The following is a 13,505-nucleotide window of genomic DNA, read 5'->3' on the forward strand; positions in this document are numbered from 1 at the left end:
ATAATACATTTGATCCGTTAAATCATAGTACCAACATATCTACTACAATCATCGTAAAAGCTTAACCTTATTAACTCTATCAAAAATTCTTACGAATACTGTAAAACAATAGTTATAATAATGTTCAAATGTTTTAATACAGTCAGTGGATCTATAAAGACTTTGCAAAAAAATAGTACATGTGCATTTAGCTTTCAAAGTTTAAAAAAACTTTGTGAAATATATTTGATTGAAACACCTGAAAGTGCAAAACCTCCTTATAATTTTATTTGTCAAGTTGGTAATCCTGTTTTAAGACAGAGAACATCATTTATAGATGAAAAGATAATACAAACGCAAGAATTTCAAAAAGTATATTTTTATATTTTATTAATTTATATCTTTAAATAATTGTTCAATTTAAAAAATAAATTATAAATAATTTTATTTTCTTATTAAAATAGAAATTTAGATAATGAACTAAGATAATACTAAGATAAATTTAAGATAATAAACTAAAATGTTTTAAATTGAAATTTATTCTCGTATTATAAGAAAATAATATAGAAATTATTTTTAAAATTAAATTTAATAGTATTTCATTAAATATATATAATAATGCTTCTATCTAATATCTCATATCTAATGAAAAAGAGATTTTTATAATAAAAATATTTATTTTAAAAATTATATAATTAATGAAGGTATTTTTTTCAACTATATGATTTATTTTATTACAAATTCATGTATTAATTTTTTTATTGTAGACACTTGATCATTTATATGAATTATTGAAGAAATATGATACAGTAGGATTAGCAGCACCACAAATTGGCTTACCTTGGCAATTATTTGTTGTTGAAATGACAGAAGAATCTATAAAACATATTCATCCATATATACGAAAATGTTATGGTATTATACCTTGTCCATTAACATATTTTATTAATCCAAAAATGAATATAATAAATTCTGAAGAAGTTGTACATTTTGAAACATGCGCGAGTATTGATTGTTATTATGCGGAAGTACCAAGACCAAAAGAAGTTCAAATCGAAGCTCTTAATAAATTTGGAGAACCATTTTCTATGAAAGCAGAAGGTTGGTTAGCTAGAATTATTCATCATGAAATGGATCATTTAAAAGTAAATATATTTTCTCTTATTATTTTATTTGATCGTTTGTTTTTTTAACCATTATATTTTTTGTTTCTTTAATTTTTTGTTTCTTTAATTGACTATATCTTCAAAATTTACTGTACATTTGATATCTATAGCTTTATTTAGCCTTATCATGCTAAGAATTAAAAAATTAATAAAAGATAATATAAATATATTATATTTATTTTTAATAATGTATTTTATTATTTTTTAGGGTCATTTATATACTGATAGAATGTTTCCATTTTCATTTAATTATGGTAAGTGGGACAAAACAGATAAATGTGAAAAAGATATTGTTAATTGATTAAGTATTTCATAGGATAATATTATAAATTGTATTGTATTGTAATTTTGCTTATATTAATTTATGTTAATATAATGAAAAAATATATAGTTGAGTTTTTTTATTTCGTGGAAATATCTTTGCATTTCTTCAAAAATTTGTTAATTATTTAGTAAATCAATTAATTTTATGAATAAATATATATAAGTATAAGCCATTTTAACATATTTATATTATATAATAATTAATATAAAAGATAAAACAGAAGTAAATTAAAATATAATAAAAATATATGAGTTGTGAAAATTTTAAATAAATATAAAATTTTATTTGAAAGATATTTTGCTTTTTATAGAAATATCTATAAGCAAAAATAATTTATGTAAAATTTTAATCAGTAATTTAATTAATACAGGATAGAAATATCTATATATCTATACATACAGGATGTATCATTTATATTTCAGCATCAAAATCAATATATTTTTTATAAAATAAATACAAATCATATTAATTATTTCTTTTAATATCATATATTTTCATTTCTTAATTTTTATACTATTTGTTTATGATGAAAATACAATTTTTAGGAAACTTTTCCCTGCAAACAAAAACAATCTCTTATATTATTATTCACATATTTTTATACATATCGAATAATATATTCTCTTCTCATTTTACCAAGCTTAAGCTTTTTTCAATACATTCAATATATATAGTTACACGTACATTTAGACTTAACTATTATATTAAAAAGCGTTTATTTTTCCCAGAGTATTTTTCGTCCGTATAGCATTACAATAGAAAATATAAATAATATTGATTAATATTGAAATAATTATTGATTCAATTAGATTGTTTTCAGTTTGGCCAATTTAAAAAAAAATTTCTATTTCTTTTGTTTGATATAAGTACATAAATTAAATGTAATAATCGAACAACATTTGCAAAATATTGTCAGTATTAAATTTACATTATTTTTTTTTCAATCAAAAAAAAAAAAATAATTTTCGTATTAAAATATTATACATATTAAACTAAATTTATTTTTACAAAGAATCGTAACATTAATGATTAATTTTCACGATATATTTAGCGTTTATTATTAACATTTTGTATTATAACAATTTATTTAAATAAATATATGGTATAGACAACCAAAGTAAATATACACTTTCGCTCAAAAATTTTAAGAATTTTATTATATTTCTTTGAAAATTGAAAAAAAATTATAAATTATTGCTAAATTAAATATTAAGATACAATCAGATTATACAAACAATTAAGTAAATATATTTTCAATAAAATAATTGTTCCATAAATTATTTACAAATACATTTGTTTATTTTTAGAACAAAAATGTTTATCATAACTATTTTTAAATTGTAATAGAACATTATCCACTTTTTATATTAATTATAATATATTTTCGTTATTTTTTTTTTTAAATAATAATATTTGATCAAAATCAAACAAGATACAAGCTTGTTTAAGTAGCAAAATTCCATTAAGAATATAGATTTTTCATTTTTAAAGAAACTATCATCTGAAATAGAAAACATTTTTGTTCAATGAAAATTAGTATTCTTTCCTATTAGAGTTATTATACCAATACACAGTAGGAACACTTAGTAATAGGAAGAATTAATTAAGCAGTTTATGTTTTACAAAACTGCACACATTAAACTACTATATCATGATCTATGTTCTTATAAATTTTCATTAAGATTCTATCTTTGTTAGAAAAAGGAAATTTTTTCATAAACGTATGCAGATAGCAATAGGTAGATTATTGGTCCATTAATGTTTATATATACATACACTAAACAATTTAACTTGTATATAATATAACTAAGTATATTTTAATATAAAATTAACATTTCATCTTCTTATATTACGCTATAGGAAAAAAAAAAGAAAATTATATTTTATTTTTTCATTTAGTTAAACGTATGAAACAAAGTTTAATCACATTCCAAATAAATCTTTTAAATAAGAAGATTCTTGTTAGAATCATAAAGTGCACAACTTTATAATTTGTTTGGCAATATAATTATTATCGCAATCGTATAATAATTCGTAAAATTAGTTGTTTTTAAAAGAATTTTTATCTATCAAATCTATCGATAAAAAATGAAAATGCAAGAGTATTTATTTATTCTTTTGAACAAACAAAAATTGAGAAAGATCATTTTTTTTATGAATTTTTCGATTCTCGTCGTCGCGTTGAAGCTCGATTCAGCGTAGTTTACATCGAAACGGAAATATTTATTCTAATAGCGAATAGTTAACGTTTTTATTGAACATAGTGAACAATTATTTGAGCTTTCTGGTCTGATCTGATCATAACAGGTCTGCGTGGATAAAAGAAGATCTAGAATTTATCGGTTTTCAATCTCTTCTAGTTTCATTCGCGATGAATATCGAAGAGGTCGACTTCTTATGGATATGTACTCTTATATCCAGGTATGTACTCGTTGCTGAGGGCTTTCTTCTTCCTGTCAAGACACGTGACCCGTAGTTTGCGAGGTTTTCCACTTCCTTCCTCGATGCTCGGCCAAAAATCGATCGTTTCCCCCTCTCGATCGTAGACACATATGTATTCGCGGTGTACCTATTAAAAATTAAAAATCGATCTTGTTTGTATCGATATATTAATAGTATAGTTTTTTTCTTTTTACCTTTCTAATGATATAGTAAAATTGGAATTTTGGAATTTCAATAGGAACTAATTCTTCCTGTTATTTAGGATATTTCATTTATAAATAAGAATTCTAAATGCATAGATCAGGCATTAATTAATATAAAGGTATATTGCACGTGTGCAAAAGTTGATTTCCTATTTCATAAATTTATTGATGAATCGTTCATAATAAAACGCATATGCGAATAATATAGTTTATAATTATATAGTTTATATAGCTGGATTATAATTTCTTTCTTATCGATCGAGCTCGCGCGAAAATACCGATCGAGATGTTTTTTTTTTCTTTTTCGATTCTTTCGATTCGTATGATTCGTACGTTCGTGGCGTAATAAAGTTGTTAAAAGCTACCTGTTACCGAACGAATCAATTTTCAGAGAGTCGTCGTGTCAATTTCGTTACTCTATTTCTCGCGATTCATTGACTTTGGCATTGGCGGTGGTGAGATCATGCAAATTTATGTAAGAATTTTGCGCGTCCGTGTGGGCGTCATGGTGCTCGAATCGTGATTCACTCGTCGATGCCGTTGTTGTGCAAGGGCTTTCGAAAGATGTGGACGAGGACGTACCGTTCCGTGATATCCTTGTGTTGGTCTGAGGACTTCCTGTGCAACTATATCGCGACGTTAACGCCTCCGATCGTGATAACGAAGGCTCGGGCGGAACTTTCACCATAGGGCACCACGAGAAAAAATGGGCGAATCCGCGTCGAAATCTGTAAAGTATTGAGAAAAAGATTTCGTTTAATTATTATTGATCAAATAGCGAAACGAATTTTCATTGTTCCAATTTTAGACGCTTTTATATTTTTCGTGATTGAAAAATTCTCGTAGAAATTGGATTCGAGACAGAGGTTTAATCTAAACTCGTAGCTTTTCGAGGGAATAAAAATATCGGTTGGGAAACGGTACATTTCAAATATTTTATTGGAAAGTGAAAGAGTTTTTTTTTTCGTTTCTTTTTCTTTCTTTTTTTTTTTTTGTTTTTTCGTGAGTATAGGCAAACGAGTGTTATAGGACGAGAACCATTGGCCTATTGTGAGGAAATTGTTCGTTACGGACAGTAGTATTTTAGTTTGGTACGAAACGATGATACCGGTGTGCACCGCTAGAATTTCACCGAAACAATTCCTGTGTATGACGTGTAAAGGGATTCTGGTAAATGGCTATTTTCAAATCAATCACCTGGCACCCGTTTCATTCAGTTTGTGGGAACAATGTTGTCTGGATTTGTCTTCGACGGTTCGTGCGGTTTTTTGATATATATATATATATATATACATATACATATATGTATATATCGTATCAATCAAACCGCAATTAAAATTTATATTTTATAATGGATATACTATGGATTTTTCGAAAGTTTAAAATTATTTTTTTTTTTAAATCGAATGATAATAAATCAATTTTAAATATACATATCGCGTGTACGTGTGAAAATTGTTTACACACGAAACGTAAATAGCGAGTGAAAATTAACCTTAAAAGTTTTAATTTAAAGTACGATACATTTTGACGCAACGATATCGAAATCAATAAAGTTTTATCCAAAATTATTACTAATTGAAAACTTATATTAGATCGATTAAGTTTTGATTGTTGAATTATTGAATAACAATTAAAATCTTTTGATTGGCGTAATTATTAAAACGAGTTTACACGTGCAATGAGGAAAATTAGGCCAATCATTTTTTTCAACTAAAGTGAAATTTTATTGAAAATCATCGTGATCATTGGATTACTTAAGAAATTTTTCGATTAATTCGTATTTATTTAAAAGTACTTACGCGATATTTTATAAAGTAATATTTTACCTGGAGTTCATCCAACAGTAGATTATGGGATTATACATGCTGTTAGACATCGCAAGCCAGTAAATACCCAAGAAAACTTCTTGGATATACGATTCATTCGTAACCTCCGGAAAATACGACGTTATGATGAAGTACACGTGAAAAGGTAACCAACATATCGCAAATATTAGTACCACCACGATCATCATTTTTACCACCTGAAAAAAAAATAACGTTCATATTTTTTAAATAACTTCTTGTTTTTCTTTTCAATCGAAATTAATCGAAAAAAATTATTTAAAAGAATTATGTATAATTGTCGTGAAATATACATAAAAATAGATAGGAAAATCGAGATGGAAGGGAAAAATCCTTAAATCGATAGAATATTCGAAACCACGCAAGTCAATTCCCTTAAATTCTAATATTTTTCGCGAGCCATGCGGTTAAAATAGCTTATTACCCAAAGTGGAATTATATCTTTTCCGTGAACGAATTTAATCCATATTCTTTTCGATAAAAAGATGTACATATTTTTTTTATATTCGTAATATAATTTACACCGCGATCTCGACACGATAATCTTGATACGAAATGGCCGTTTAATTTCCCCATGATTCTTATCTATTCACGCCCGTTTTTATGGTAAAAACGAAAAGAGAAAAATTCGTTCGAACTGCATAAAGCAATTACCAACGAAACCTTTCGAGTAACCTCTTTCGCGTTAAAGCCGCTTAAACAATTTTCGACAGCTGGCGAAAGTTTGAAGAGCAGAAAGGGGAAATCGTGTGTCCACCGTTGTCCAAAGTTTGACAACCGCGCTTGAACTCCATCTTGAAGTTCGGTCCAACGGAATTTAACTCGTCATTGTCCGGCCCACTTTACAGAGCCACTCGCCTATGAAATTGTATCATTGTGCCATTATTATACGCGTTACTCCAACGTATTCAACTCCGTCCGCCGAAAGTAGAATCTCAACAGGCCGTCTATCGCATGTTTTATTCGTGTAACTTGGACTTTCGGGGATTACGATTTCACATTCATACATTCACGAGATGTGTCGCCCGCTCGATCCGTCCAACTCGACGAAATTTTCCTCGAGAATTTGCATTTGTTTAACTAACAATTTATTAATCTTACAATTCATCGTTTTTAATCGATTTCATCTCCCTCGATTAATATTATTTTTCGTTATCTTTATCATTTCTTTGTTTCGTTGATCGAGGTGGCGCGCTTTTCAATTTACAATCGCCTTTGGCGCGTAAATTAAAAGGGAAGGAAGGTTGATCTCTTGAGGATACACCGCCCACGAATTTTTTCTTCTCTTCGATGTATTCTCCTCGGTCGTTGCCGAGGGTCAGGGTATCGTGGAACATTGTTACTGGCGAGACGTATGGAAGGAAACGATACTTTTCCTTGTCGGTTAATCGAAATCCAATAGGACCACTTGGGGAAGAAGATGGTCTCGTATTCCTATGCAACACTATTTCCTTGCCTTTTTCCCCGCTCGTCGCGTTCATTTAATTAAACGATCGCTTGACTGATGTGCTCTCTCTTCTACTCGAACCTTCTCATCGAAAAGAAAAATTTATTTTCGCAATAATTATTATTTTTAGAGATTTTACAAGGGGAGAAAAAGAGTTTAAAAATTAATATTGTCGAAAAGTAGTACGTGAAATTGAAAAATCGCGAGATTTAACGAAAGAAATTCGTTTTATCCGTAAGATCCTAAGATGTGTTGGTGCACATTTCGTGATTATATAGAATTTAAGGAGAAATATTTTTCGAAGAAAATTCTCGTTTTTCCTTTGAAAAGATTTCTTTTTTCAAATATTTTCGCTCTTTGAAAATTATCTTCCGTTCTCTGAGGGATACATTATACAGCCATAGGAGAAACTATCGGACATTCACGACGAGAGCAGAGCGAGAGAGAACAGAGAAGTTGCATCAAGAGCAGGTGTTCCCTTCAGAGGAAACTTCCGTCTAAAAAAAAAAACCGCGCTGAAATAGTGGCACTCAACTTTAAAAAAGAAAAAAAAAAGTATTTTCTTGAAACACAGAAGGATTAAATTGTTATCATGAGAAATTTAGTGAAGCTTGCACGCAACAGCTTTAAAATTCTTCACTTATAAAAATTAACATTATATAATTATTTAAAAAAAATTATGTCTTCAATCAAATCGTAATAATAATAATAATAATAATAATAATAATAATAGACAGATATTTAATAAAATTTCAAAGTCCAATTTTCCTCGTTCCTTGACGATAATAATCTAGTCGGTTATAAAATTGTAACTTCGCGAATAACTTCGTACGATCGTATAAAAATTTATATAGAGATCATTTAGACGTCGTATAAGGGAGAATTAAAAGAACATGGATGAAAAACTTTTGTGATCCGCTTGTTAAGATGTTTCAAAACAATTCGACGAAACGTGAAATTACGCGAAATCTTTATATTTATATGCGTGAAAACTTTTTTAAAAAATCTGTGAAATTTTAATCGACGATTTTATTGATCGATCACGTTTTTGTTTCTGCTTTATTAAAATCTCTTTGAATACGTGTTCATCGTTCTGTGAAGAATTTTTTTTGGTTGATCTTTCGTTGAGCTTCCTCTCGAGCATTCTTCGTTACAGAGACGTAAAGATAATTAAAATTAAATCTGTCATACATTGCGTGATACAAGATTAAGAAAAAGTTGAAAAAGATCAAAGAATCAGCTCACACTACCAATTACCATTGTGATGTTCCACGAGTGAATTTAGTTTATGGAAAGGTGTGGCAAATGCCTGGTAAATGTGATTAGAAATTATATCTCGGTTAACGTCTAACCTAACCTAGTATTGTGTTCAGCCTACGTGTAAATGTCACGTAATTTCATGTCTGGATATATTTCTGTTCGCGTTTAAAAGTAATCTTACAATATTAAATGAATTTTGAATTTTGTTTAGAAAAAAATATTCTAAAAAGTGTGTTGAAATATTAAATTCGATTTTCACGATCGATTTTATGTGATTTTTGTTTTAAACGATTCGAACCTTTTTTTTTTTATAGGTTAGAAGTTTTAAAAGATTAATTTGGGATGGCTGATTTCGAATGATTGATCTCGAACGATTCTTTTCCAAGAATGACGTCCAAGGAAAATTGGAAAGAATCGAAAAATTGTCGGTTTTGATTTTTACCTTTTTCTCGTTTGGCAAACGACCAATGTAGAGGAAATAACGCTGTCCCTCTTCTCTCACATCTTTTGCAGAGAATTGGAAATCGAAAGGATGAAATGTATGGATAGATGTGGAAGAAATTTGAATCGAAATAACATGTAGATAAGATTCGATTTTTTAATCTTAATTATTTTATCGAAAATATCGATAAGATGAAAAATTCGTTTCGCAAAATTATATCCAAGAGATCGAAATATTACAATCAATTGGGTCGAGCCAAATACTCTATGGGTGCTTTCCAGAATTAATTTATAACGATATACCATTCCATAAATTGTATTATACAGTATTCGATGGTTTGTATTTAGGTTACTTGGCATACGAGCCAACCACTGTTACTAGACCATCGTAAAACTCTCTTAATTATCGAAATATTTTCTTTATTATTCATCGAATATATTTTTATCATATCGAAAGATTTTTCCAATTTTCGTAAAAAAAAAAAAAATGTTTAAAGATTCCTGAAGGATATAGTTCTCCATTCGATCTTCTTCGAAGATAGAATATTCTCTTCTCTCTAAAACGATGCAATAAAACGATCTCGACGAATTGGATTTACGGTTTTAAATACACTATTACACAGTTTCCAAGATGCCACTATTTTACATGTATCGTAATTGAATTTGGTTAAACGTGTTCCAGGAATTTATCGTGAATTTTATCGTAGATCTACGAGGTGTCCCCGGATTATACGATCGAAATGCAGCAATATAAGTTCCAAGCAAGTATAAAAATAAGAGAAAAAACAGCAAACAGTTTATCCATTTTCTTCAAAGATGGCGTTCCTCGAATGAAATACGTACGCTTCTACAGAAATTTGTAGAATTTATCACTCTTCTTTCCAATGAATGCATTATTAATCCCTTCTTTTATAAAGTATTTACATAGATTTCTAATCATATATAGAGTTTCTAATCGTTTAAATATCAATCACGAGGGAAATTAATTTTAAAAAGAAACGTAAGATTTAAATTAAAATTTTGGAAATGAATTCGATCAGGAAAAATTTTCAAATATATTCTTTCCACGTATTCCATCCAATACACAAAGAAATATGTAATAGTTGCACATGAAACGTTCGATTAAAAATTCGTTTGCAATTTTTCGGCTCGTTTTCCAGACCGATCGCGTATCAAAAATTGGCCGCTTTGTCGTGGAAAAAAAAAAGGAAGAAAGTATTTTTTAACCGGTTTATTAGCCGGGTCTTATATTATTACCTTTTCATGCAACCTCGAGTTGCAATTAGAACAGAAAACATGTTGTAAACAAGTGCATGAAATCATATCGCGGTTTAATAACGAAACGTGGGATTAATAACGAAACAAGCGTTGCGTTGGGGAATAAATGAAAGCCAATTTTGTTGCTCGATAACGGTGAATGCTCATGCAGTCGAAAATAATGGTCGTGCAAAAACTTCAGCCGGATTCGAGTGGATTCGATTCTTCGCCTGTTTTTCTTTTTCTTCCTCTTTCTTCTTTTTTATACTCTCTTCGAATACTCGTCGATTCTTTTATCTCTTTAAGATATAATATAACGATATTACACTCGTAATATAAATAAAACATAATAAATCGAATCGCCTATTTTCGTGATATTTTCACGATCGTTTATCGTGTTGATGGAAAGGTAGTTCACAAGAGTGTGAATAAAATAAAAGATCAATTGATTAAATAATATTGGAAATTTATTTATTTTTACCAGAGAAATATTTCGATCTGTCGTTCGACAACTACGCACCCTTCGTTTGCTCCTTATGCCCTCCAATTGGCCCGCGGTGTTTTCGCCGATGCTTTGCGAGCCCCACAGCTCCAAACCGATTCTTGCGTACGTGAATGTCATCGATCCAATTGGCAAGACGTACGTCAACACCATGAAGATCACGTTGTACCTGAAAGGAAAAGGGGAGAATTTGAATTCGAGTGTTAATCCTGGAAGAGGAAACGAAAGGAAAAGGAGCGCAAACGAGAGGAGGAAAGAGGTACATTTTTCTTAAACTTAAACTGCTCTATTTCCAACTCGATTGGATTAATTAAAAGTAACAATTCGTGGAGGGCACGATTTTTATTTAAATTCCTAAAAATTGTAAATTTAAAATACGTTTAAACGTTTGTATTATTCTTACATAATTTGAATTTGGATCAAATTTTTCGAACATAGCTATTTTTAAGGAAACGTTTAAGAGGACTCCTCGATGGTCTGTCACATGCTTGCAAACAACAAAAATAAAAGCTTGTTGTTGTAAAAATACTACTATTAATAGCTCATAATAGATATCTATATCTCCATTTTTCACTGTCTATCCTTTAACACACGTTGGAATGGATTGTAATGGAGAGGTAAGAAAGTTTCGACCAACTTTTGGGAAGAAAAACGCCGGAGAAAATTCTCGTCCACCTAATTTTGCGCCTATCTCTGCGAAACCTATCTTTATTCTTCATCCTATTTCAAAAGAAAAGATAGATATATACACGGTGATACAAGAAAGTTCATTTCACAGGAATTAATCCTGTTCAAAGAGGACAGGCTACTCTGTATCTCGAATAAAAGAAAAAAGAGTAATCATTAGCAGAGATTCGTTAAAACAAGACAGTTATTAGTTCCTCTGGCGAGGAAGATGCAATTAAAACTCGATCCTCTATAAACGAGATTCACGTCAACGAGTATTTTATCGTAAAATTTGTCGTTAATTGTGGCTTAATGTAGCGAGCTATAATAGAAGTTCAATGTGGAAATATTCGATATCGCTCAACATCGATTGATTAAATCTTCCCCGAGAAATTTGTATGTCGACAACGCGTTTATTAGAAAACTTGGATGCGCATATATCCTCCTTTCGACGGATAAAATATGGAGGTGAATAAAGGATGTTGCAAATTGACAAATGAGTGATAAATTAAGGACAAGCTCACAGGTATTCGTCGTAACTGAGGCCATTGTCGTCCCTGTTCGGGAAATCGCCGTAGCAGACAACCCGTACTTCTCCGTTCACGAAATTTTGGGTGTAAGTCCTGTAGAAGAGTAGCATCGGCAGCGACAAGACGGCCCCCACGATCCAAATAACGATGGCTATGCAAATCGTCGCCCTTTTACCCATGCGCGGCCTCAAAGGGTTCATTATGGCCATGTATCTGGAAACATACGACAGGGCGTTAATAATTAAACCTTGTCCCTGCTGGGGACCGTGTGAAAGAAATTTGTAATCATAAATTAATCAACTCCTCGTCACGAGTTGGAGCGCACGAAAATTTCTTCTTCTTTGAGCATAGATAGTTGGAGTAGTCGGTTGGAGTTTGTTTCTACCCTCGAAACGTGTTTTGCTTCCGACAGATTTTATTTAGACTACTGTATCCTGTCCACTGATATTTATATCGGGGAGGGTATAAATACTGAGAAACGTAAACAACGTTTTTCCAAGCTTTTAATATCCGAATAATTTTTCAGATTAAGCGATAATACAGGATGTCTCGAAAGCACAGGTTTATTAACAAAAAAACACGATCAAGTACGTACAAGTTCGAAACAATATTATGCGTGGATCGAGGAATATTTTTTTATCGAATTATTGAGTTATCAGGAATAATTGTTATTTGCAAAATTGCATTCTCCTTCTCGTTCTCCTTTATCATTTTTCTTCTAGCTTCCTTTGTCATCCTCATCCTCCTCCTTCTTTTTGTCTTCCTATTCTTGTCATTTTCATCCCCTCTTATGTCGCGTCATCATATTCTTTTGTTCATCGTTTCATTCCTTTTTATCAATTCCTCTTCGTTCCTTTTTCCTTCTCCTCTTCAGAAACGAGTATAGAAGGATAAAGGAAGAATAGGGATGAGAATGGAAAAAAGATCGAGGAAGAAGAGAATGGATTCGTTGCTCCTGAATAAGAGAATTCAATATAATTTTTTTTTAGAAAAAAAGTTTTTATTATATTGGACACTTTTTTCGACTTTACTTGGACTTGTTCGTAATTCGTTGGCGGTACATACCCAACACTATCGTCGCCATTTGACTAATGAGTCAGTGTTTTTTTTTGTTAATAACTTTTGGAAAGGAAAATGTTAATGCTTAAAAAGAATCTTATCTCAATATTCGGTCAACATTTTTAGAATATCTTGTATATAACAATGAACATTTGAGTTAATGGACTTTTCAATTACTGCTAATCGACATATTATTCATTGCCATCGATATTAGCAGACATGAATCCTCAGAAAATGTCTGAAATTTCTGACAAAATCAAAAGTATCGAATTATTGAAGATTAGAATTTATAATTTTGAAATTATTATTTCATTTATTGTAATGATGATTATAATCAGTTACAAATTGTTATTAATCTTGGTTTGAAAAATTTTCTTCCTT

General features: G+C 30.0%; 2 protein-coding genes and 1 long non-coding RNA gene across 4 annotated transcripts in view; 2 read left to right on the top strand and 1 right to left on the bottom strand.

The window, feature by feature from the left end:
• Window positions 1-120: 120 nt before the first annotated feature.
• On the top strand, window positions 121-1,535 carry LOC107997410 (peptide deformylase, mitochondrial). The gene is made up of 3 exons (XM_017055991.3): window positions 121-351; window positions 747-1,124; window positions 1,354-1,535. The coding sequence occupies exons 1-3, from the start codon at window positions 121-123 to the stop codon at window positions 1,444-1,446; spliced, it is 702 nt and encodes a 233-aa protein (XP_016911480.1). The 3' UTR covers window positions 1,447-1,535.
• A 1,064-nt stretch (window positions 1,536-2,599) lies between these two features.
• Window positions 2,600-13,505, bottom strand: part of LOC107997408 (tachykinin-like peptides receptor 99D) — a 66,205-nt gene continuing 55,299 nt past the window's right edge. Inside the window, exons 3-7 of the mRNA XM_017055988.3 lie at window positions 12,060-12,278; window positions 10,888-11,038; window positions 5,945-6,141; window positions 4,698-4,843; window positions 2,600-4,039 (exon numbers count right to left, since the gene is read on the bottom strand). Of these exons, the coding sequence (XP_016911477.1) occupies window positions 3,927-4,039; window positions 4,698-4,843; window positions 5,945-6,141; window positions 10,888-11,038; window positions 12,060-12,278 (826 nt within the window). The 3' untranslated portion in view covers window positions 2,600-3,926. The remainder of the gene's footprint in view (window positions 4,040-4,697; window positions 4,844-5,944; window positions 6,142-10,887; window positions 11,039-12,059; window positions 12,279-13,505) is intronic.
• On the top strand, window positions 8,122-10,203 carry LOC133667425 (uncharacterized). Of its 2 annotated transcripts, none has more exons than XR_009832918.1 (2): window positions 8,122-8,721; window positions 8,984-10,203. It is a non-coding gene; the product is annotated as an uncharacterized LOC133667425 (long non-coding RNA). The 2 variants fall into 2 exon arrangements; XR_009832917.1 differs by lacking the exon at window positions 8,122-8,721 and adding an exon at window positions 8,734-8,898.

This window comes from Apis cerana, linkage group LG15 (genome assembly GCF_029169275.1).
Source record: "Apis cerana isolate GH-2021 linkage group LG15, AcerK_1.0, whole genome shotgun sequence".
In the NCBI taxonomy this organism is placed as follows: Eukaryota; Metazoa; Arthropoda; class Insecta; order Hymenoptera; family Apidae; genus Apis; species Apis cerana.

Bases quoted from the DNA above. Each gene is read 5' to 3' on its own strand.
- LOC107997410 (XM_017055991.3), top strand. From the start codon at position 121: ATGTTCAAATGTTTTAATACAGTCAGTGGATCTATAAAGACTTTGCAA. The intron at 352-746 runs GTATATTTTTAT...TTTTTATTGTAG, and splicing joins AAACGCAAGAATTTCAAAAA to ACACTTGATCATTTATATGA. The intron at 1,125-1,353 runs GTAAATATATTT...ATTATTTTTTAG, and splicing joins ATGAAATGGATCATTTAAAA to GGTCATTTATATACTGATAG.